The sequence below is a fragment of the Saccopteryx bilineata genome, chromosome 5 (genome assembly GCF_036850765.1).
Source record: "Saccopteryx bilineata isolate mSacBil1 chromosome 5, mSacBil1_pri_phased_curated, whole genome shotgun sequence".
Classification (NCBI taxonomy): Eukaryota; Metazoa; Chordata; class Mammalia; order Chiroptera; family Emballonuridae; genus Saccopteryx; species Saccopteryx bilineata.
In genome coordinates this window covers 105,057,117-105,079,823 of record NC_089494.1, presented here as the reverse complement: position 1 = coordinate 105,079,823, position 22,707 = coordinate 105,057,117, and the positions used below count along the sequence as shown (strand labels likewise).

The 22,707-nt window shown below is 36.8% G+C and overlaps 1 protein-coding gene across 8 annotated transcripts in view; it reads left to right on the top strand.

Annotated features, from left to right (window-relative positions):
- Positions 1 to 22,707, top strand: part of R3HDM1 (R3H domain containing 1) — a 119,273-nt gene that overhangs the window by 13,633 nt on the left and 82,933 nt on the right. For 4 of the 8 annotated variants that reach the window (XM_066233265.1, XM_066233268.1, XM_066233263.1 and 1 more), the window contains exons 3-8: positions 4,215 to 4,256; positions 4,722 to 4,811; positions 9,584 to 9,698; positions 10,721 to 10,799; positions 21,206 to 21,265; positions 21,347 to 21,487. In XM_066233265.1, the coding sequence (XP_066089362.1) occupies positions 4,215 to 4,256; positions 4,722 to 4,811; positions 9,584 to 9,698; positions 10,721 to 10,799; positions 21,206 to 21,265; positions 21,347 to 21,487 (527 nt within the window). Of the gene's footprint in view, positions 1 to 4,214; positions 4,257 to 4,721; positions 4,812 to 9,583; positions 9,699 to 10,720; positions 10,800 to 21,205; positions 21,266 to 21,346; positions 21,488 to 22,707 lie in introns of those variants that run through there. The other 4 variants (XM_066233270.1, XM_066233266.1, XM_066233264.1 and 1 more) reach the window with 3 other exon arrangements.

Genomic DNA, 22,707 nt, shown 5'->3' with positions numbered 1-22,707 from the left:
ATGGTGATGCGACAGAATTTCCCAGCCTAGTTCTGCAGGTTTTTTAAAATTTATTTTTATTTATTCATTTTAAAGAAGAGAGACAGAGAGAGAGAGAAGGGAGGGAGGAGCAGGAAGCATCAACTCTCATATGTGCCTTGACCAGGCAAGCCCAGGGTTTTGAACCAGCAACCTCAGTGTTCCAGGTCGACACTTGATCCACTGCGCCACCACAGGTCAGGCTAGTTCTGCAATTTTTTTGACGAGTCCCCAAAGCAGCGTATGGCCTGGCATTATCATGATGCAGTATGATGTTCTTCCTATTGAACATCGCCGGCCTCTTTTCTTGGACTGCTGTCTTTAAATTATCCAGTTGCTGACAATACTTCTCCGAATTGAGCTTTACGTTCGGTTTTAAAAGCTCATAATGTATTGGTCCTCGAATGTCCCACCATATACACAACATTCTCTTATTCAGAGTCAAATTTGGTTTAGAGGTGGAAGGGCTAGGTTTTCCGGGTTCACAATATGCCCTTTTCCTTACAATGTTTTCGTAGGTAATCCACTTCTCATCCCCAGTTCTCATCCGGTTCAAGAAGGGCTCGATTTTCTTCCGAGCAAGCAGAGATGTGCGTATGACAACTCGATCATCCAAATTCTTCTGACTTAATTCATGTGGCACCCATCTTGAATATTTCCACACCAATCCTATCTCCCAAATATGGCCCAAAATGGTTTGCTGAGCTGAATTAAGCCTTTCTGCGATCTCCGATGTTGTCAGAAAACGATCTTGCTCCAACATGGTCTTAACAACATTGTCATCGATCAAAGATGGTTGCCCAGAATGTAGCTTATCAGAAAGGTCGAAATCACCTGTTTCGAATTTTTCAAACCATCTTCTGCATGTCCTATCGGAAACTGTACCTTCACCAAACACTTTCAATAAATTTCTACATGCTTCTGTAGCATTTCTTCCTTGTTGAAATTCGTAAAAATTATAGTGGCGTAAATGAACTTTATCAGTAGCCATGGGTACACTATCACTTCACACATAAGACTAACATGAATCAACTTTGTGTTAGTTAATTTGCTACATCAGTATGTATACATTAAGTGATAAAAATAGAGAGGCACACATGCGCCAAATAAACATGTGCTTACATGTCGAAACTTGTTGTGATAGAAACGGACAGAACTTTCTGGTAGACCTGATACAATATCAACTCAGTTGTAGATATCAGACCTATAGATTAGAAGTTAGTTTGGGACCAGGTTATTCTTTGCTTAGGGTTTCACAAGGCTGAAATCAAAGATGTTGGCTGGACTAGGGCCTTATCTAAAGACTGGGGAAGAATTCACTCCTGGGTTCCTTCCAGTTGTTGGCAGAACTCGTTCCCTACAGTTGTAGGTCTGAGGTCCATGTTTCCTGGCTCACTGTTGGTCAAAGGCCAGTGTTCTCATAGAGGCTGCCTGCAATCCTTCTCACACAACCTCTAACTTCAAAGCCAGCATGCTGTATCAGTGCTTCTTGCCCTTCGAATCTGACTTACACTTCTGCTCCTCACCGAAGAATATGATCAGCCTTTAAAGGGTTCACTTGATTGGATCAGACCCAGCTGAATTATATCTGTATCTTGTTAAGACCAAGTGACTTGGGATTTTAATTACACCTTTTAAATCCTTTCCCATCCTAATTTAGATTAGTGTTTGATTAAATAACCAGGGGATGGGAATGTTGAGAGGCCATCTTTAGAATCCTCTCTCCCAGCCTGACCAGGTGGTGGCGCAGTGGATAGAGCATTGGACTGGGATGCGGAAGGACCCAGGTTCGAAACCCCGAGGTCGCCAGCTTGAGCGCGGGCTCATCTGGCTTGAGCAAAGAGCTCACCAGCTTGGACCCAAGGTCGCTGGCTCCAGCAGGGGGTTACTTGGTCTGCTGAAGGCCCACGGTCAAGGCACATGTGAGAAAGCAATCAATGAACAACTAAGAAGTCGCAACGAGAAACTGATGATTGATGCTTCTCATCTCTCTCCGTTCCTGTCTGTCTGTCCCTGTTTATCTCTGCCTCTGTAAAAAAAAGAAAAGAATCCTCTCTCCCATAAGTAGCATTTGATCCACAAGAAGGTTTTTATAGGTGTGATATGAAGTGCACCGGGCTAATATTCTGAAGGTCTTGGGTTACGGCTGACCATTTAGTAACTCTGAGTCTGGGCTGTAAGGTTCTTGACACCAGGAACTGTGTATTATTCATCTTTATAGCCCCAGTACCTAGCACAGTGTCTGGTATATAGCAGTAACTCAGAACATATTAATTTTACCTCTCTGTGTCTTTTTTAATCTTAATTTTCATCAAAGAATTCATATGAATTAAGGCTGTTAAATGCACGTGTAAATCCATGGAAATTCTAAACTATTACTTTAGAAACAATATACAACAGTAATTTTCAGCTGCCAGTCCACTGAAAAATACTGATGTACAGCATCCTCATTTCATAGATTTTTTTTAAGTTAAATCTCATAGTAAGCAGAAGTAAAACATTGGTCTTCTGACATGCTAGGTGTTTAACCTTTAATGATCTATTTATATAGTGCTTTAGTTTTTACAAAGCCCTTTTAATCTGCCCTTTCATTGAACCTTTTCAAGAAACTTGAAAATTAGTACAAATAGTATGAACTGTTATACAGATAAGAGTAAACTGAAATAACTTGACTGGGATCACCTACCTGTAAGAAGAAAAGTCAGAAATTTAAATTCAGCTTTGCATATAAATACAATTTTTGCTTGTCAGTTCTCTCTTTTTTTTTTTTTTTTTAATTTTAATAGGAAGTTTTTACCCTTGATGCTTAGAATTAAAGCAAGAGCACAGGAGGAAGTTGCAAATTCTTTTCTCATCTCTGCCTTTTTGCTAGCATTTATTTGTTGATTTTCTCCCACTTTTTCTTCCTTTTAAGTCCTTACTCTATGTAGCATAATTTCTTCTAATTATACATTTGGATGTGAATTACGATTAGAGATTTTCTTAAACAAATTAGAGAGTAAAATAGAAGACAACACCAACATTCAGAAGCTCTTGGGCAGCATTGTAATGTCATGTGTATGCATATGAGCCATTTTCTTCTCTATAAGAAATTGGAAGTCATTTTTCTTCATTCTACTTTCCTTTTGTGTTTGTTACTGCTAATTTGTATGTGATATGGATAATCCAGGGTCAAAATCTCAAGAATACAATGCTTATCTCAAGAATTTTGGGCTTAAAATCGGGGACAGGACACACTGGTACTGCATATTCTCATTTCTCTTGTTTCTACTAGAAGGGTGCTTTTGGATATTAGAATGACGTGATGACTTTTTTCATGTGTGAACAATACTAATTTAGATTTTAAGGACTTTTTATCTGTTTTATGTTTGTTACCAAACTGGCTCCCTGGCTTTAATGAGTATAAATGATAGGGACCTGGACCTGGTACTTTTTGGGATTGGGGCTAGAGAAGGAGATTGGAAGGAGATTGGAGGAAGGAAAGCATGTTTAAAACCTAGCTGGCTCTAGCTCGTGAGCACTTCAGCTGCTTTCCCAGTCTACAGCCTGCTGTCACACACTAGAGCGAGTTGCCCCAGTGGATTCCCCAACCACGTGATTGATGATTTGACAATCATGCTGAACATGTGTATTGGAACTTTGACCTCTTTACATCGCTTCATTGCCTTACTCTAGACCGGGCAGACAGGATTCTGTAACTAATAAACTGGTGGTGTACTTCACACAGTGTTTAAAAGGCTCAATAGATAGGTGGTTGTACTCTGTCTCAATGTGCATTAGCAACATTTCTCCTTAGTAAGTCTGTAACTTTGCTAAGCACCACTACTTAAAGTGCCTCAGGATTTTTGTGGGTTTTTTCCCTCCTAACCTTGCCTCAAGTGTATGTTATAAAATAATGAAGAAGCATGTTTTATTTTGCTATTATCTATGAAGTTACTTTATAAGTTCCATTTAGGTCAGTTAGCACAGAAATCGTGGTCATTTGCTCACTTGCAGAAAATGCCAATCCACAGAAAAATTTTAGAATCTTCTGTGCTTTTGGGAGGAATCAATACATTTTTACTTGATACCAAATTTGATGTCTTCATTTTCTATTCTTTATGCAGTTAGTTTCTTAGTGGTTTAGAATTATGAATTAAGCAGAAAACTTTGCATTTCAGTATGAAATTTAATACAAATCTTTCTTGTGTATTCAGCGGCCATTGCAGTCATTTGGACAGACAGGAAAAAGGTCTAAGGTATAGTAAATATTTTGTGCTGGCATGCCAAGGGCCGTCCCTCATGCTTGATGATCTTTTTTTTTTCATATAGCACCGCATTCAGTTTAGTTTTATCACATTTTGTTTGGGGCTGAAAGCTTTTTGTTTTATTTGGGTTTTTTTGTCTTGCCTAGTCACTTTTGTGCATTGCTTTAAATCTTTAATGGTTCTTTATAATCTATAGAGAAAATGGCTTTCTCAGCATCCTTTGGGTTTTGAAATTGGAATTATCCCCATTCTTGCTATTGCTATAATTTTGAAAACTGCGATTGTTTTCCCTCTTAACAAAAGGTTTTAGGGGTAATTAATGATATATTTAACTTTCACATTTCACATATGCCTATACAGAGCAGAAATTATAAAGACTTAAGAAACTCGAGGGGGCTTTTGGATATACATCCAGATTTGTGAAATATAGTGTTAATTTTAAATACTTTTCTTTAGTCAAGCTCAAAGTTAAAGCTAGTTCGGAGCCTTGCAGTGTGTGAAGAATCTCCACCACCCCCTACAACAGAGATATCACAGGAGAACCAGGTAAAATCTATATATACTGTTTAAAGAAATGGTGGAATAACCTACCTCCTGGAGAACAGTTTTTTATAAGGTTAAAGAAAAACCATATGTGCGTGTGTGCGCGCGCGTGCGCTCATTGTATATGTTTTTACTAAGAGAATGATTCGATAATATACCCAAGGTACACATGAAAAGTGGGAAAAACCTTGTTACTTCAGTCTAAGATTTAGTATAATGATTTCTCTCTGAAAAAACCTAAGGATAACATAATGAACCAGGAATGTGGCTTTACTGGAGTTAGTTATAAGTTATTTTGGAAAAGTAGAAAAATAGTACTTAATGAAATTGTAATGAAATTTGCCCTTTTTATTTTAACCTTTATAAATTTGTCAAATACCACTTGTGTGTGAAAAGGAGACTACCCAAGACTTCTGCTTGATGTATTTATTATTTTACTTAACCTGAATGCACAGTGAAGCCAATTCTCATATTAGCTTGGCTCTAATAATTGTATAAAACTTATAATTTTTTTTTCTGTCTAAACTTGTAAAAATACAACTACTGAAGTTCAAGCAAAATTTAGTTTGCCTTTTATATTTTTCATGCTATGACTACTTTTCTGTTCATCTTAGCTGTGAATTTATCTTTGCCTTATGTTATATTTGTACATTTTATACTAAATATTTTTGCATCTTTTACCAGTGTTTGGCTGTTGGTGGCTTGTTCTACTTTTTAAAAGTTTGAGCAATGTTAAAATTCCTTTATATCCCAACAATTACTTTCCAAAGAATTGAGGCAACTTTTTGGTTATTTAAGAAATTATGACCCAAAAAAAAGAGAGAGAAAGGAAAGAGAGGGAGAGGGGGGGGAAAGTTGGAAGGTTATGAAAAGCTGTATATCTTTTTTTTAATAAATGATAATTGTACATTTGTTGATTCAAGTGAAGACAGGCTTTGCTTGATTTAGAGAGTACCCTCAAAGCCTACTATAGCTACTGAAAAGAGTCATCACATATTAAAAGAATATGTTCTCTTTTTTAAAAGCACTACTTTTTTTTCTCAAAATGCAAAAAAGGGAAGGTTTTTAAAATAGATTATTTGTCATAGCCTGACCAGGCAGTGGTACGGTGGATAGAGTGTCAGACTGGGACACGGAGGACCCAGGTTTGAAACCCTGAGGTCTCCAGCTTGGGCATGGGCTCGCCAGCTTGAGCATGGGGTCACTGGCTTGAGCGTGGCATCATGGATATTGACCTCATGATCGTTGGCTTGAACACAAAGGTCACTGGCTTGAAGCCCAAGGTTGCTGGTTTGAGCAAGGGGTCACTAGCTCTGCTGTAGCCCCCTGGTCAAGGCACATATGAGAAAGCAATCAGTGAACAACTATGGAGCTGCAACAAAGAATTGATGCTTCTCATCTCTCTCCCTTCCTGTCTGTCCCTATCTGTCCCTCTCTCTGACTCTCTGTCTCTGTCAAAAAAAACCAAAATGTCAGTTTGATAATGTTCTTTTGTACAAATCAGAGTGAAGGATATGCCTGTTCAGAGTGGAGCGGTGGGCAGTATAATGTTTTTTATAAATTCATTTCTTCATTCTGTTGTCCAAAATGTTACAACATCTTAGCCTAATGGAATAATTAGTCCAAGGAGATTGAGAAAATGAGAAGTATTAGGCATTCAAAAGACTTTTAATACAGGAAAAATATATTCTTTTAAAGAAACACTGTAATATGATTTTTTTTCCAGTACATTTTACTTACCTATCTGAAAAATCCTGGGGAGGTATTCTTATAGCGCTACATAAATTTAGCTAGTGAAAATTTATATCAGAAAAAATTAATATCAGAAGAATATAGTGTAAATTAATATATGTATATTATTTATACACACACACACACACTATGATCACATCTTTTCACTTATAGTTCAAAGAGCTGTTATAGGATATGAATAAGGATGTTAGGCCAGAATTCAGTTATTTCTCTTAATACATTCATCCTCAGCTTTTCTTGGATTCAGTAATTATTTTCTTTTGAGATAATAACCAATTTTGACCCTTACTAAACAAAAGATACTCCTTTTTCCAAGTCTTGAGTTAACTGAATTGTACTTGAATGGAAATAGGTAAATAAATTATTTCTCATGAAATGTACTAGTATCTAATCCTTGATGGTAGAGACAATTTCCAACTAATACTGCTTGCTTCAGAATGTGAATTTTGAGGAATTAATACAGAATAAAATTCACTCAAAAGGGTGAGAGGCAGTTAAAAGAGAGATGTTACTTGTCTGATAGCTTATGAGAGGGAAGTGACCTCAGTAATAAATGTCAGTGACAATGAAGAGCAAAGGAATTACAACTTCGTATGGAGATGTTGCTTATTTATAATCAGAAGAGTTTGTGTATAAGGACTTCAGAATTTAGAATGCACCCTGCTTATTTGCTAATGAAAACAAAGTCTCAGTATCAACTGAAGACTGGCCTTAGTACATTAAGCCTACAAGATTTTAAATACAGTTCATCTTGATAAAATAGTTTTATATCTGTAGTTAATCATATGTAGAAATGAAGTCTGATAGTAATTGAAAGTGCCTTTTGTGACAATATAAATGTGAAGTCTTTTCTTCCAACCTGGATTTCATCGATTATCCTTGAGTATCAGAAATAGAAGCTGTGAGTCAGGAAAACTTCCAACATTCTACTTCCAAAACATACTTCTGGGATTCTTTTTTACATATCTATCTTACAATTACATATTTAAAAGTAAGGAAAATAGGTTAGAAAATGGGTCATAAGACAAAATGGATGGATCTTGAGAGTATTATGCTAAGTGAAATTAGATGGAAAAGGACAAGAACCATATTATTTCTCAAAAAAAGCAGCAAATGAACAAACAAAAAGCCATGTATATGCGGTAAACAATGGTGGTTGCCAGGGGTAGGGGATTGGGCAAAGGGCAAAAAGGGCAAAGGAGTCAAATACTAGGTGACTGAAGGCGACTAGATTTCCAAAGGTGAGCACACTCTAGAAAAAACGTATTATAAAGGTGTACACCTGAAGTTTACATGTTATTAACCATTGTTACCATGATAAATTAAGTTTTTAAAAAAGAAAATTGGTCATAATTAGAAAAATGACTTACCAATTGATGAATGTATTAAGTTTGGCAAGCAAGACAAAAGAGGGCATAAAACAAATGTTCATCATTTTAGTGAAAATTGACAGTAAATAGCTTTTGCCCTATATTATTATTTTTTTAATTTTTATTTATTGATTTTCAAGAAAGAGGGAGAGAGAGAGACATGATTGTTCCACTTATCTTTGCATTCCTTTGTTGATTCTTGTGCCCTGACCAGGGATTGAACCTGCAACCTTAGTGTATCAGGATGATGCTCTAACCAACTGAACTACCCTGCCAGTGCCTGCCCTATATGTTCTGAGCACAAATTTGACCTGAGATGGAAGGGGAAGTAGAATTGAAAAGAGATGAAAATAGCAGTCAGCAATCCTATAGGAAAAAATACTATTGATTTGAAGTTTTTCTACCAAATACTATTTCAGAAAAAATTATGGGGGCAGGTGTGTTTAATAGAAATCCTGATGGCTACAAGTTTAAGAATCCTGGTATTTGCTCTGGCTGGGTAGGCTCAGTTCATTTAGAGCATCATCCTAGTATGTGAAGGTTGCGGATTCAATTCCTAGTCAGAGCACATACAAGAATCAACCAGTGAATGTACGTAAGTGGAACAACAAATTGATGTTTCTCTATCTCACCCTTCCTCTCTCTCTAAAATAAATCAATTTATTTTTTTTTAAAAAGGAATCTTGAAATTTATCTCCCCTTTGATAGTGATTTAACTGCATTTATTACCACTACCAACCATCTCCCAGAGAAGCAAAGTAATTGATTGATATTTTTTATTGCTAAAGAACAAGAGTTTGATTTAGTCTACAAGAAAGCTGTACCTTTATCTTTAGTAGAAATGGTCTGGAAGTTACTCTACCTTTCTTTATAACTTTGCCTGAATAAACAGAGCTATGTGATTTTTGCCTTTTTAGGCTTATATGAATTTTCAATAATTCCTTTGGATTGTGAAATCGCATGTAATGACATTGTTTTAAAAATGAAATGTAGAATTAGTTCTCCTTTTCAGTCTTATGCAATATGGTTACTCTACAATGAATTATTATGGATCAGGAAAGAAAATAATCTTGTTTGAAACCTTTCTAAACTTTGTGGTGATTAAAGGAAGAATGATGGTAAATCTCAAATAGAAAATAATGAAAGTCATGTAAACCTGGTTTTAGAAATGTTGTACTTAAAGTTTTTTATATGTCAAGAGAATGAAGGAATACGACATTAAAGTGAATACTCAGAAAGTGCTTCTTATTAAGTGTTGACTTGACACGTATTTCTGTTGTCATGATTGATGATAATTATCCTTTTCTATTTGGCATCTTCATTGCAAAACAGGTTAAAAAGACCTTGGTTCTCATTCTCCAGGAGTTTTGCAAGTAGATACATTTAAACTATTATAAAAAAACACATACATTTTTTTCTAAAATAGTTTTCAGGATATTTCAGTTGATATATTCAGCATTTTAACATTTGATATTTAGACTTTGATAAAAATGGCAAAAATATTTTTAAGTTTTCTACTTTGAAGAATCTAATTGGATAAAATAATTTTTTTCTTTTCTCTATACACTTCGGTACTACTCAGAAATTACAAATGTGGGGTATTAACTGATTGCTTTATACTTTTATTTAATAATGGATTTTACCTTCCAACAGGAGAAAATTCAGATCCAGTTAACGCAATCATTTGAAAAAGAGGAGAAACCCTCAAAAGATGAAGCAGAAAAAGAAAAAGCTGGTGATAAGTTGCCCAGAAAAATGTTATCAAGAGGTTTGCAATTTATTTCTGTATTTCTGTTTTTTTAAACAAAATTTTAGTGTCACTGTTGATCATCCTATTACCCCTCATATGATTATATTTATAGGATATCTGTATTAAAAATGATACAGAACAAACTGAAGGGATAATACAGTATTTGCTCATCTGAACATCATCAGTAAGACACTTTTGCCAAAAAGCTGTAAAACATTACAGAGTCACAGAGAAGGATAGCTGTCTTGATATCTTATCAAAATAATGGAATTACTATAAATTGTACACTGATTCCACTAAAAATATTTTTAATTATTATGAAACAAAGCAATGATGACTAAATATTCAGTATTCAATAATAATATTCTTGGGAACCAGAATGTTTTCTTTCATAATAAATTTTAAGGGACTTCACCATCATCTAGTACTGCATCCCTAAAAAATGCTTTTTTTATTTACAAACTCAATTATGCTGATCAGTATTATAAATAGCATATTATATAAAATAGGATATAAAAGGATATTACATTTAATAGGAAGAAATAAACATGAATTTTTGAAAGTTATAGACTTGATCAAATCTAATTAATATTCTATCAAAACTAAATTCCTGTCTACCTCCAAATTATTTTCTCTACCTGTGTTCACAACTGAACTAAGTTGCTGAATTTGTTACCAATATAGTTAATTGTATAAATCATTCTAATTTTTTACTTAAGGAAGCATTTTAGAAAGTGACAGTTGTAGTGAGTTGTATGAAAGGATCTTTAAAGAATTCAGAGTAAATTAAACTGACATGTTTGAGAGAGAAACTTTTTTCCAGAATGTGCATGTCCATGCAGTTACATAAACCCATGTCTGTTCATTATAAGTGCATAGAAAAGTTGTGGTCATCTGAATTCATCATAAATTTCCTTTTCCTACTTTGTTAATGTTTTTCATTGTGAGGCATCTCATTTAATAAATGTATCATGTATAAAAGGGAAAGGAATTTATTTTCAAACAACTTTATACTGGGTTTTTGTGTTGTTGTTTTTTAGATTCCAGTCAAGAATACACTGATTCAACTGGCATAGATCTACATGAATTTTTAGTAAATACATTAAAAAACAATCCCAGGTAAAAATTAAATTTATAAGGTTTACATTGCTTCTAGAGTACCATAATTTACTATATATGTTTTCATTACTGAGTTAGAATATTAGAATAAGATTGCAATATTTGAAGTATACTAGAAACATTTTAGATTCTTAGGGCTAAGATGTTGTTGGTCTACTATATGCACCTGTGTAAATAGCTTTTTGCATTATATATGTCACCATGATACAAAAATAATTCATACTCTCTAGGAATTTTGGGACAGAATTACAAAATAATTTTTACTCAATTGAAATACAAAGGTAACGTTAATCATGAAAAACAAGAAAAAATATTCTCACAATAATTCACTCATCTAAATAAGAACTTGTGTATTTGTTTATGATGAGTTTTTGTTCTTCCCTAGTTTATAAGCCTTCAACCCAAAGATTTTTAAGGTGTTTATTTAAGTCACTACTTTAAGTAATTATGAAATTCTTTGTTTTACCAGGGTACTGAATAAATAGATTTTAACTTTTTGGTAGGTTATTGACCCCTTTAAGACATTTCCCCACCAAAATGCTTATCCAAAAAATATCTCACCAGTGCTTTCATAAAGTAGAAGCCATCTTCTAAAAGTTAGCTTCCCAGAGTGGTATTTTTACATACATTGAAATAAAAATAAAGCCGTTTCATTGGATATGTGTACATGAAAACATGAACAACTCTCTTGAGTCTCATTGAGACGTATGTCATACTTCAAGGCAAGCCTTTATTCTAATTCAGAGTTAATTTTATTCAGTACCATCTTTATTTTCTAGTTTGCATTTAACATAAACTTCAAAAGCTAAACAACCATAATGAAAAATGGCCTTGTAATAGGGGTTGAAGCAATATAGGTATGAAGTGAGGAAGAAGTTAGTCAGTTTTGCCTGACTTTTTTGTTTGAAGTTCAGGCTTATTCTTTTTTTAAAATTGAATTTATTCAGGTGACAATGGTTAATAAAATCATAGAGGTTTGAGTGTACCATTCCGTAACACATCATCTGTACACTGCACCGCACGCTCACCACCCCAGATCAAGCCTCCTTCCTTCACCATTTATTCTCAGGCTTATTTCTTTAGTCTCAAAAGAAAGATGAATTTATTAGCCCATTAAACAGGCGTTTATTGAGCATCTATCATGTGCTAAGCATTCTAGATACAAAGACTGACCCTAAATTATTCACCCTCTATGCTGGATAAAAAGCACATTATATATCATTAAAATAGAATAGATGTTATAAAATAACTTTTTTAAGGTGCCATAAAAGCACAGGGTGAGTACTCTAACCTCTGAAAGGATATGGGAAGGCTTTACTGAAAAGATACTGCCTGAGCTGAGTCCTGAAATTGGAGTGCTTTAAATGGGAACTATCTATACTGAGACGCATGGGATAGAGATAAAGAGCATTGCAAGGCATCATAGTGTGCAAGAGGAAGTGATACTTTCAAGGAAAGACAAAATTGTACATGCTGGCTCTAGCAGGGAGCATGTGGCAAGTAATTCTAGAAAGTGATGGGGAATGAGTGGGAGAGATCTGAAGATGGATCATAATCCAGTTGTTCTTAACCTAGAATTCTGCCAACATGCTGGGGTTGTGAGTCCTAGTGACTGTGGAGTGTTACTTGGAAGTCAGTGGTGTTAAAAAGATCTGTAAGACAATGATAAACAATGAAAAATATACTCTTATTTGAAAAGTCAGTAGTGCACCATCTGAGAAGTATGGCATGCTAAGTTGAGGAGTAATTAGAAGATTTTGAATAGGGTAATGCCATAATCAGATTTGTATTTTAGAAAGGTTATTTCAGCAATGACGGGCTAATATCATAAGCAAGGAGTACAGAAAGGAGACCATAGAGAAAACTAGAGAGTAAAGGACACTTTTAAAAGATACCCAAAAAGTACCTTGCAGGACTTCGTGATCATTTGGATATGGAAAAGTATTGGGAATAGAACAAAGTGGCTATTAGGTTTCTGGCTGGGCTGACAGTGTGAAAGGGGTCAGACCTGAATGAAATAGGGCAAGTTCCATTATAAATAAGAATAGTTGGAGGTTCCTGAAAGAAAGCAAGGAGATGAGATGTTAGCATTAAGAGGCTCTGTTTTTCAAGTAAATGAGCCTGGCTGGAGTTACAGATTCAGGAGTCATCAGTAGAGGCGAAGCTTGCTATAAATGAGTTTGCTCAGAAAGATGAAATAAATACCAAGGACACAGTTCCATGGAAAGATAGGATATAAAGGAAGATGAGCCTGACCAGGTGGTGGCGCAGTGGATAGAGCATCGGACTGGGATGTGGAAGGACCCAGGTTCGAGACCCTGAGGTCGCCAGCTTGAGCGCGGGCTCATCTGGCTTGAGCAAAGAGCTCACCAGCTTAGACCCAAGGTCGCTGGCTCCAGCAGGGGGTTACTCGGTCTGCTGAAGGCCCGCGGTCAAGGCACATGTGAGAAAGCAATCAATGAACAACTAAGTCGCAATGCTCAACGAGAAACTGATGATTGATGCTTCTCATCTCTCTCCGTTCCTGTCTGTCTGTCCCTGTCTATCTCTGCCTCTGTAAAAAAAAAAAAAAAAAAAAAAACTTTAAAAAAAAAAAAAAAGGAAGATGAGAAGGAAGAGACTCCAGTCAGTCCTAAATATAGAAAATGGTGTGAATTTTTGTCTTACAAGTCAGCCAAGAGGGAACAATTTCATGGAAGGTAAAATCAAAGTACCAAAAACAATTCATGAGGTTGAAAAACTAGGAAGTTACTATCTATTTTAACAAGCTGTTTCATACGGATGGTAGAAACCAGAATTCAGTGGTTTGAGGAATAAGGGGAAGGTAGAAAATACATAACTTCTTTGAGTAAAACAAGATAGGATCCTAAACCAGGTAGAATTGTTCTTGTCTCTGAACCAATAGGAGAAACATCAATAAGGACAAAGATTAGAAATTTTTTTATACATTTCAAATTATTTTATTGTACAGTGCTGTTTTCCTCTATAATTGTAAAAGTTTGTGAGTTATCTGCATTTTTAAAGTGTGTAATTTAATAGGCTTTAATATACTGCTTACAAAAGTTAGGGGATATTTTATAGCTTCATAATCATTTTGAAAATATCCCCTAATTTTTGTGAGCAGTATATATTTAAAGGTCTATACAACCATCACAACAGTCAATTATAGAACATTTTCATTACTCAAAAATAAAACCTATACCTATTGCTATCACCTCCCTGTGCCCAGAATGCTAATCAAGTTTGTACAGATTTCCCTGTTTTAGACATCTCATGAGAATGTCATATGTATTTGTGGTCTTCTGTGACTGGCACCATTCCCTTAGCATAATATTTTTATGGTTCATCCATGTTATAGCATGTGTCAGCATTTTATTCTTTCTGTGTACATTGTGTTTTTATTTAAATAAATATATAGTGAACAATTTATTTAATAGCTAATGTATAAGTTATTACTATTATCAATGTGGATTTAGGAAGTTGTAGCGAATGTTAAATTTTGTGAGAAATAAGATTTGCTTAATAATGCCTGTGTTTTCTCTCAGTGAAACACCCAATTAATTGCCAGAGACACGTGGCACAAAATTAGTAATAAGTATGACAGATTTCCACTAAAACTTTCAAGATTAAATATTGTTTAGAAGTGCCTGATCTGTGTTGGCTCAGTGGATAAAGCGTCAACCTGGAATGCTGAGGTTGCTGGTTCGAAACCCTGAGCTTGCCTGATCAAGTCACATATGGGAAGCAACTACTACAAGTTGATGCTTTCCATTTATCCCCCACCCCCTCTATCTATAAAAAAAAGTTTGCTTGATCTGTGGTGGCTCAGTGGATAAAGTGTTCACCTGGAACACTGGGGTTGCTGGTTCAAAACCCCAGGTTTGCCTGACCAGACGGTGGCGCAGTGGATAGAGCGCTGGACTGGGATGCAGGGGACCCAGGTTCGAGACCCTGAACTCGCCAGCTTGAGCATGGGCTCATCTGATTTGAGCAAAGCTCACCAGCTTGGACCCAGGGTTGCTGGCTCGAGCGGGGGGTCACTTGGTCTGCTGTGGCCCCACGGTCAGGGCACATATGAGAGAACGATTGGTGAACACCTAAGGTGTCGCAACAAAAAACTGATGATTGATGCTTCTTGTCTCTCTCCATTCCTGTCTTTCTGTCCCTATCTGTCCCTCTCTCTGACTCTCTCTCTGTCTCTGTAAAAAAAAAAAAAAAAAAAAATCAATAATATAAAACCCCAGGTTTGCCCGGTCAAGGCACATATGGGAGTTAATGCTTCCTTCTCCTCCCCACTTCTCTCTCTCTCTCTCTCTTTCCCTTTCACTCTAAAATGAATAAATAAAAATCTTAAGCCTGACCAGGAGGTGATGCAGTAGATAGAGTATCAGCTTGGGACGCAGAGGACCCAGGTTCAAAACCTGGTTGCTAGCTTGAGCGCAGGCTCACCAGCTTGAGTATGGGGTCGCTGGCTTCAACTGTGGGATCATAGACATGACCCCATGGTTGCTGGCTTGAGCCGAAAGGTCTCTGGCTTGAAAGCCAAGGTTGCTGGCTTGAGAAAGGGGTCATTTGCTCTGCTGTAGCCCCGTGGTCAAGGCAATATAAGAAAGCAATCAATGAACAACTAAAGTGCTGCAACAAAGAATTGATGCTTCTCATCTCTCTCCCTTCCTGTCCGTCCCTGTCTATTCCTCTCTCTGACTCTCTGTCTCTGTCAAAAAAAGATAGAATATTGTTCAGAGAAATTTTTCAAAAATTTTTTTCAGGTCATTAAATTTTTATCTTGTTCTCAGTCCAACTTCAGATGTTAAATGGTAATTTCTTTGGAATTCCTGTTTATAAGGAATATTTTCAGATGCTACATTAAGTAGTCATTAACTGAATTAAAACCTAGGAATCTGAAGTTATCCTCAGTAAGGATTACACTGACATGATATACTATTTTTCTGTTAATGTTATACTCATTTTGTGAAAATTTTATCAGTATTAAATATGGATAATAAAGGTAACTATATTAGGTCACTAATGAAGGGGAGCAACCTTATGAATTAATCCTGAGATTGGATTTTTTTTGAAGTAATTTGTTTTACTCAGTGAAATATTGTGTAATTGTTCTGTGTTTGAAATACTTTGTAAAACTACTTTTATTAGAGGTAATGTTTAAGTTATTTCTTATCTGTTGCAGATACTTGACCAAAGTCAGAAGGAACGTTGGGGAAGGGGTGGTCCAGTGGAAGCTTTATTGTATTCTTCTTTTGAGTTGCCGCTGGTGCAGCAGCCACACACAGCTTTCTCTAAAGCTAGGTCTGGTGTCGTGACTACAACACTCAGGAACTAAAAGATTGTTGCCTTTTCATTTTAACTGTGGACTACTGATCAATTTGAAATCCTTGTTTTTATTATTTCTTTAAAAACAGATACCATATATTGATTTCTTTTTTAAACTTTTCCATTATAGTTGGCATACATATTATATTCGTTTCAAGTATACATATAGTGACTAGACACTTATATTGTATTGGTTTCTTTTAAACGTTTTAAAAAGTAGCCTACTTTTAGGTTCATGTGCTAAACTTTATGCCTTAAAAGAAATAATCTGTAGCCTGACCAGGCAGTGGCTCACTGGATAGAATATTGGACTGAAACATAGAGGACCCAGGTTCGAAACCCCGAGGTCACCAGCTTGAGCACAGACTCACCAGCTTGAGCTTGGGATCATAGACATGACCCCATGGACGCTGGCTTGAAGCCCAAGGTCGCTGGCTTGAGCAAGGGGTCACTCACTCTGCTGTAGCCCCTGGTCAAGGCACATATGAGAAAGCAGTCAGTGAACAACTAAGGAGCTGCAACGAAGAATTGATGCTTCTCATATCTCTCCCTTTCTGTCTCTCTCTGTCTCTCTTCTCTCTCTGTCTCTCTCTCTCTCTCACGCTATCTTTGTCACCCAAAAAATGTAATTTGTAGATCTTTAGTTGGATTCCTATATTTGTTTTATATTATTAATATATTATTGCATTAATTCTTGGCTTATGACCATTACCAAAATGTCTAACCTTGATTACAGATTTGAAAATTTGGGAGCTTGGACTGAGCTATACTAGATAAAAGGCAGAAAGTGTCGATCTTAAGAATTTGGGGCCTGGCCAGTGGCTCAGTAAATAGAACGTCAGCCATTGTATTGTCGTCTCGTTTTCAATTCCTGGTCAGGGCACACAGGAGAAGTGACCATCTGCTTCTTTCCCCCTTTTTCTCTTCCTTTTCTCCTCCTTCTCTCCTCCTTCTCTCCTCCTTCTCTCCCCTCTTCCCTTCCTGCAGTCAATGAGTTGATTGGTTAGAGCATGGCCTAGGGCTCTAAGGTTGGCTACCTTGGAGTGCATCGCCTCAGGCACTAAAAATAACTTAGTACTCAAGCATCAGCCCCAGATAGGGTTGCCAGGTAGATCCCATTTGGGGTACATGTGGGAGTCTGCCTCACTATCTTCCCTCCTCTCACCTAAATAAATAAATAAGAATTTAGGAAAGTTACTGGCCTTATGTTTCTAACAGTTTTCTATTTTTTAGTAACTAAAAGTTTAGTAAACTGAGAAAGAGAATAGTAAATAGTGTACATAATAGAAAATCCTCTGCAACTCAGGTCTACATGTGAAAAAAAAGCCTAAATTCCTGTTAATGACTAGTAAAAATATTAGATTTGGGGTTTTTTTTCTTAGAGATAACACTTTTTTTTTTAGTAACAGTAGTGCATTTATGAAGAACATTTTCTGTATTTTATGCCTGCTTGTTCAGCTCAAACACAGAAAACCAATTTAAATGCACTGTTTTTTTAATGCTGATAAGTTGCCTGCCCCAGATTTTCTTTATTTTTTTTTACAGTGTCTAAAATATATCAGGAAAGTTATTGAAAATTATATCAACTCAAGACAGATTAACCCCTAAAAGTTACATGAAAAGATGGTCTTATAGTTAAGTAAATCCTTTTTGGGGAAAACCCTGTGAGGTAAAAATTTCCTATCTTCCCCCAATAATTTAAGGAAAAGAAATATTAAAAGACCTTCTGTATGAAATAATTTCATGCAAATACATTTGTTGAATTCCTATTTAGTCCAAATAACTATATAACTTATAAATGCTATTTTAAAAATGTATGAAAGAAACAGTCTAAGAATATAAAAAAGTTGTTCAGGCAAAGGAAACAGCATGTTCCAAGAAGCTGAGAAAGGAAGGAGCTTATTAGCAAGTAGAGATAAGCCAAACTGATGAGTTTTGTGGCTAAGGGGAAGGAGATGAGGCTAAAGATGGATGTAAGGAAAGACCAGATTATGCCTGCCTGGTAGGCCACAGTACAAATGTTTAGTTCCACCCCAAAAGCAGTTGGAAACCTGCGATAAATATTTAACCAAGTCAGTGACATTATTTTGTTTGCTTTAGGTGGAATAGATTTGGAGGGAAAATACCAAGAGACAGTAACTACTCAATATTGTAGTAATTTAAGTTACAGATCCTAATTGCTTGGACCCAGGGTATTGGCATTGCTCAGAAGAAAAATAGGTAGAAGGTAGATAAAATTTGCAGTAATAATTAACTGCATAAGAGGGTTAGAAGGTTGATTATAACAGGCCAAAAATGTCTCTAATACAGTCTACTGGGTGAAAAGGGTACCACTTACTAAGCTGGGGAATACTAGATGAGGACCAGATTTACGAGCAGAATTGAATTTTGCTACAATTTGTATTAAAACGTACAAGTGGTACCTTGAGATACGAATTTAATTCGTTCTTTAGCCGAGTCAGTCAACTCGTATATCAAACTGCCGATACTGGACTTGTGTACCAATGCATCAACTAGCTGCAGCTTCTCGAATCATGACTCATATCTCGGAATTTCGCTCGGATCTCAAACAAAAATACAGACCGAGTCGCAGCTCGTATCTTTAAAAAAAAAATCTGTATGTTGGTTTGCTTGTATCTCAAGGTACCACTGTAATTCCATTTTCAGCTTTAGGTTTGAAATCACCAGGTTGCATGTTTTTCTCTTGATTTTTCAAGTAATATTTTTAAATTTATGATCAAATAATACTCAGTTTTATGAGAAATTTTTACAGTGTAGAACAGGGGTAGTCAACCTTTTTGTACCTACTGCCCACTTTTGTATCTCTGTTAGTAGTAAAATTTTCTAACCGCCCACCGGTTCCACAGTAATGGTTATTTATAAAGTAGGGAAGTAACTACTTTATAAAATTTATAAAGCAGAGTTACAGCAAGTTAAAGCATATAATAATAATTACTTACCAACTACTTTATGTCGGATTTTCAATAAATTTGGCAGAATAAATTTTTTTTTTTTTTTACAGAGGCAGAGAGAAGGATAGACAGGGACAGACAGACAGGAACAGAGAGAGATAAGAAGCATCAATCATTAGTTTTTCATTGTGCGTCACAACACCTTAGTTGTTCATTGATTGCTTTCTCATATGTGCCTTGACCGCGGGCCTTCAGCAGACCGAGTAACCCCTTGCTGGAGCCAGCGACCTTGGGTTCAAGCTGGTGGGATTTTTCTCAAACCAGATGAGCCCACACTCAAGCTGGCAACCTTGAGGTCTCGAACCTGGGTCCTCTGCATCCCAGTCCGACGCTCTATCTACTGCACCACCACCTGGTCAGGCTTGGCAGAATAAATCTTTATAAAACAACTTACTATAGTTAAATTTATCTTTTTATTTATACTTTGGTTGCTCCACTACTGCCCACCATGAAAGCTGGAATGCCCACTAGTGGGCGGTAGGGACCAGGTTGACTACAACTGGTGTAGAAGGAGGTTCAAATTCAAGGCTGATGTATAGACTTCCAGGCAACTTAAGCAGGGCATATCATCTTCTCTATTAGAATTTGAGAGAGTTCTATATAACATTTATTTGTGAGGAAAACCATTTACCTTTTGGTCTAGGTTTATTAATCTATAAAATTTTGGGAACACAATTGAATGATCTGTAAAGCTGCTTCTAGCTTTAAGGTTCTAGGATGTACTTGTTTTGTGTGTCTTAAGTGCACATAAAATGTATAGTGAGCACAGAAATACTCTACTCTCTTGAGCCACATTCTTGGTGTTTGAAAAAGGAGGTCCTTTGGGGAGGGGTGCCATTATTGTTAACAGCCTAAGTACACCAAATAGGACCCCAATGGTCTAAAGGATCACATGCAGGTACTCCCTCAAGTCCTTATTTATTTTACATGTTGGAAGCTTTTGGTTCTTGATTTTTATGGGCAAAATTTCCAAAGCCTTAAAAATATTTAATAGCAATTTACAAAATGATTTGGGAAGTCTTCTTCTTTTAAGTTAGAGTTAGGATTGTAGTTCATACTTCTCTGCTATAGTTCCATCTATATAATAGCTTTGGATTCCCGTAGGAGTATTCCTGTTGTTACTGGCACTGCGTGTTCTTTAGATACTGTTTCTGTGGAGTTCAGCATGATAACAAAGTCAGGAGTCTTAATTGCAGTTTTCTGTTTTCTTCCTACCACCTCTCAGTTTTATTAAGTAACGAAGTAAAAACTAATATGGTCTCATCCATATAAAGTGGGGGGGCAAAAGTAGGTTTACAGTTGTTTGTATGTAAAATAATGCAATTAGTACATAATTCAAGGATAAACTGTTTTGCATACTCACAATTATAAACCTACTTTTGCCTTGCCCTGTATTTACAGAAAAGATTTCAGTATAGTCTTACTTAGTAAATCAAAATACATCTATTTTAAGAATGGCAACATGGCCCCTAGCCGGTTGGCTCAGTATATAGAGTATTGGCCCAGCGTGTGGACGTCCCAGGTTTAATTCCCAGTCCGGGCACACAAGAGAAGCAACTATCTGCTCTCTCCTCTTCCCTCTCCTTGTTTTTTCCCTCTTTTCCTCCCTTCTCCACCTTCAGCCAGTGGCTTGATTGGTTCAGGCATTGGCCCAGGAGCTGAGGATAGCTTATTTGGTCCAAGTGAGTCGGCCTCATGTGCTAAAAATAGCTCGGTTGATTTGAGCATCGGCCCCAGAGAGGGTATGCCAGGTGGATCCTGGTCCCAGTGCATGCAGAAGTCTGTCTCACTATCTCTCCTTAAAAGAATGGCAACATGTTGATAGTTGTTGGAGTTGGGTTTGGTGTTTGCTATATTGAGGTTTATTACACTGTTCCCTTTACATATGTGTATGTGTGAATTTTCCATAATAAAAAGTTAAACGAAAACTATCATCTTTTAGTTTTTAAAATTTTACTTTTTTAGAGTATATAAATATTCTAGCATCAAGCTTGTGATTTTTCTCAATGTACAGTTTTTAAGAAAAATATTTAGCAGTATTCAACATTTATGATTATTTCAGTGTTAAGTTTTACATATAAGAGTCTTCATATTTTGTTTCAGGGACAGAATGATGCTGTTGAAATTGGAACAAGAAATTTTAGATTTCATTGGAAATAATGAGTAAGTCCTGGCATTTAACAAGAAAAGAAATTGTCATCACATTTTTCCTTGATTTACTTAGGTTTTTTTTCCTATTTCTAGGTCTCCACGTAAAAAGTTCCCCCCGATGACATCTTACCATAGGATGTTATTACACAGAGTAGCTGCTTACTTTGGATTAGACCACAATGTTGATCAGAGTGGGAAATCTGTCATAGTAAACAAAACTAGCAATACACGAATGTAAGTATTGAGAAATGTAGGTATATGTTATATTTGTATGTAACAGCATTTTATCTTTTTTTTTTTTTTTGGTATTTTTCTGAAGCTGGAAATGGGGAGGCAGTCAGACTCCCGCATGCGCCCGACCGGGATCCACCTGGCATGCCCACCAGGGGGCGATGCTCTGCCCATCTGGGGTGTTGCTCTGTTGCAACCAGAGCCAGTCTAGCGCCTGAGGCAGAGGCCATGGAGACATCCCCAGCGCCCGGGCCATCTTTGCTCCAATGGAGCCTTGGCCGTGGTGGGAGGGAAGAGAGAGACAGAGAGGAAGGAGAGGGGGAGGGGTGGAGAAGCAGATGGGCGCTTCTCCTGTTGCCTTGGCTGGGAATCAAACCTGGGACTTCTGCACGCCAGGCCAACGCTCTACCACTGAGCCAACCGGCCAGGGCTGCATTTTATCTTTTTTACAGTACCTTTCCATCTGAGGTTTCCCACATGTTTTAGCAGCCTAATTAAGCTTTGTAATAAACTTATATGATTGAATCAAAAACTACTTTTAGCTCACTAGATTCAAAATGTACCAATCTGAACTGAAATGAGGTAGATGAATGAGGACTAGTTTTAAAAAAAACAAAAGCATAAACTCCTCAGAGGTTATAATACCAATAATGTTTGATGACCATTCTCTTCTGGATTTTTAAATTCATGTAATTCACATAGCTGTGTCCAACTTCTGGCAAATCGTGGGGGTGGGAGAAAGCAAATTTTGACACCATCACCTTTAATCTTCTATTAGTTTACTGTCCTTTCCACCTCTATTGTTGCTTCTTTTCTGCTAAAGCTCTCAAGAAAGTGAGTCTTAGGCTAATACAGTATTAACCAGAATATTGAGTCCACCTTCTGGGCTACACATAATTTACTGAGGAAATTTTTCTTTTCTTTTCTTTTCTTTTTTGTATTTTTCTGAAGTTGGAAATGGGGAGGCAGTCAGACAGGCTCCCGCATGCGCCCGACTGGGATCCACCCGGCACGCCCACCAGGGGGCGATGCTCTGCCCATCTGGGGCATTGCTCTGTTGCAACCAGAGCCATTCTAGCACCTGAGGCAGAGGCCATCCTCAGTGCCCGGACCAACTTTGCTCCAATGGAGCCTTGGCTGCGGGAGGGGAAGAGAGAGACAGGGAGAAAGGAGAGGGGGAGGGGTGGAGAAGCAGATGGGCGCTTCTCCTGTGTGCCCTGGCC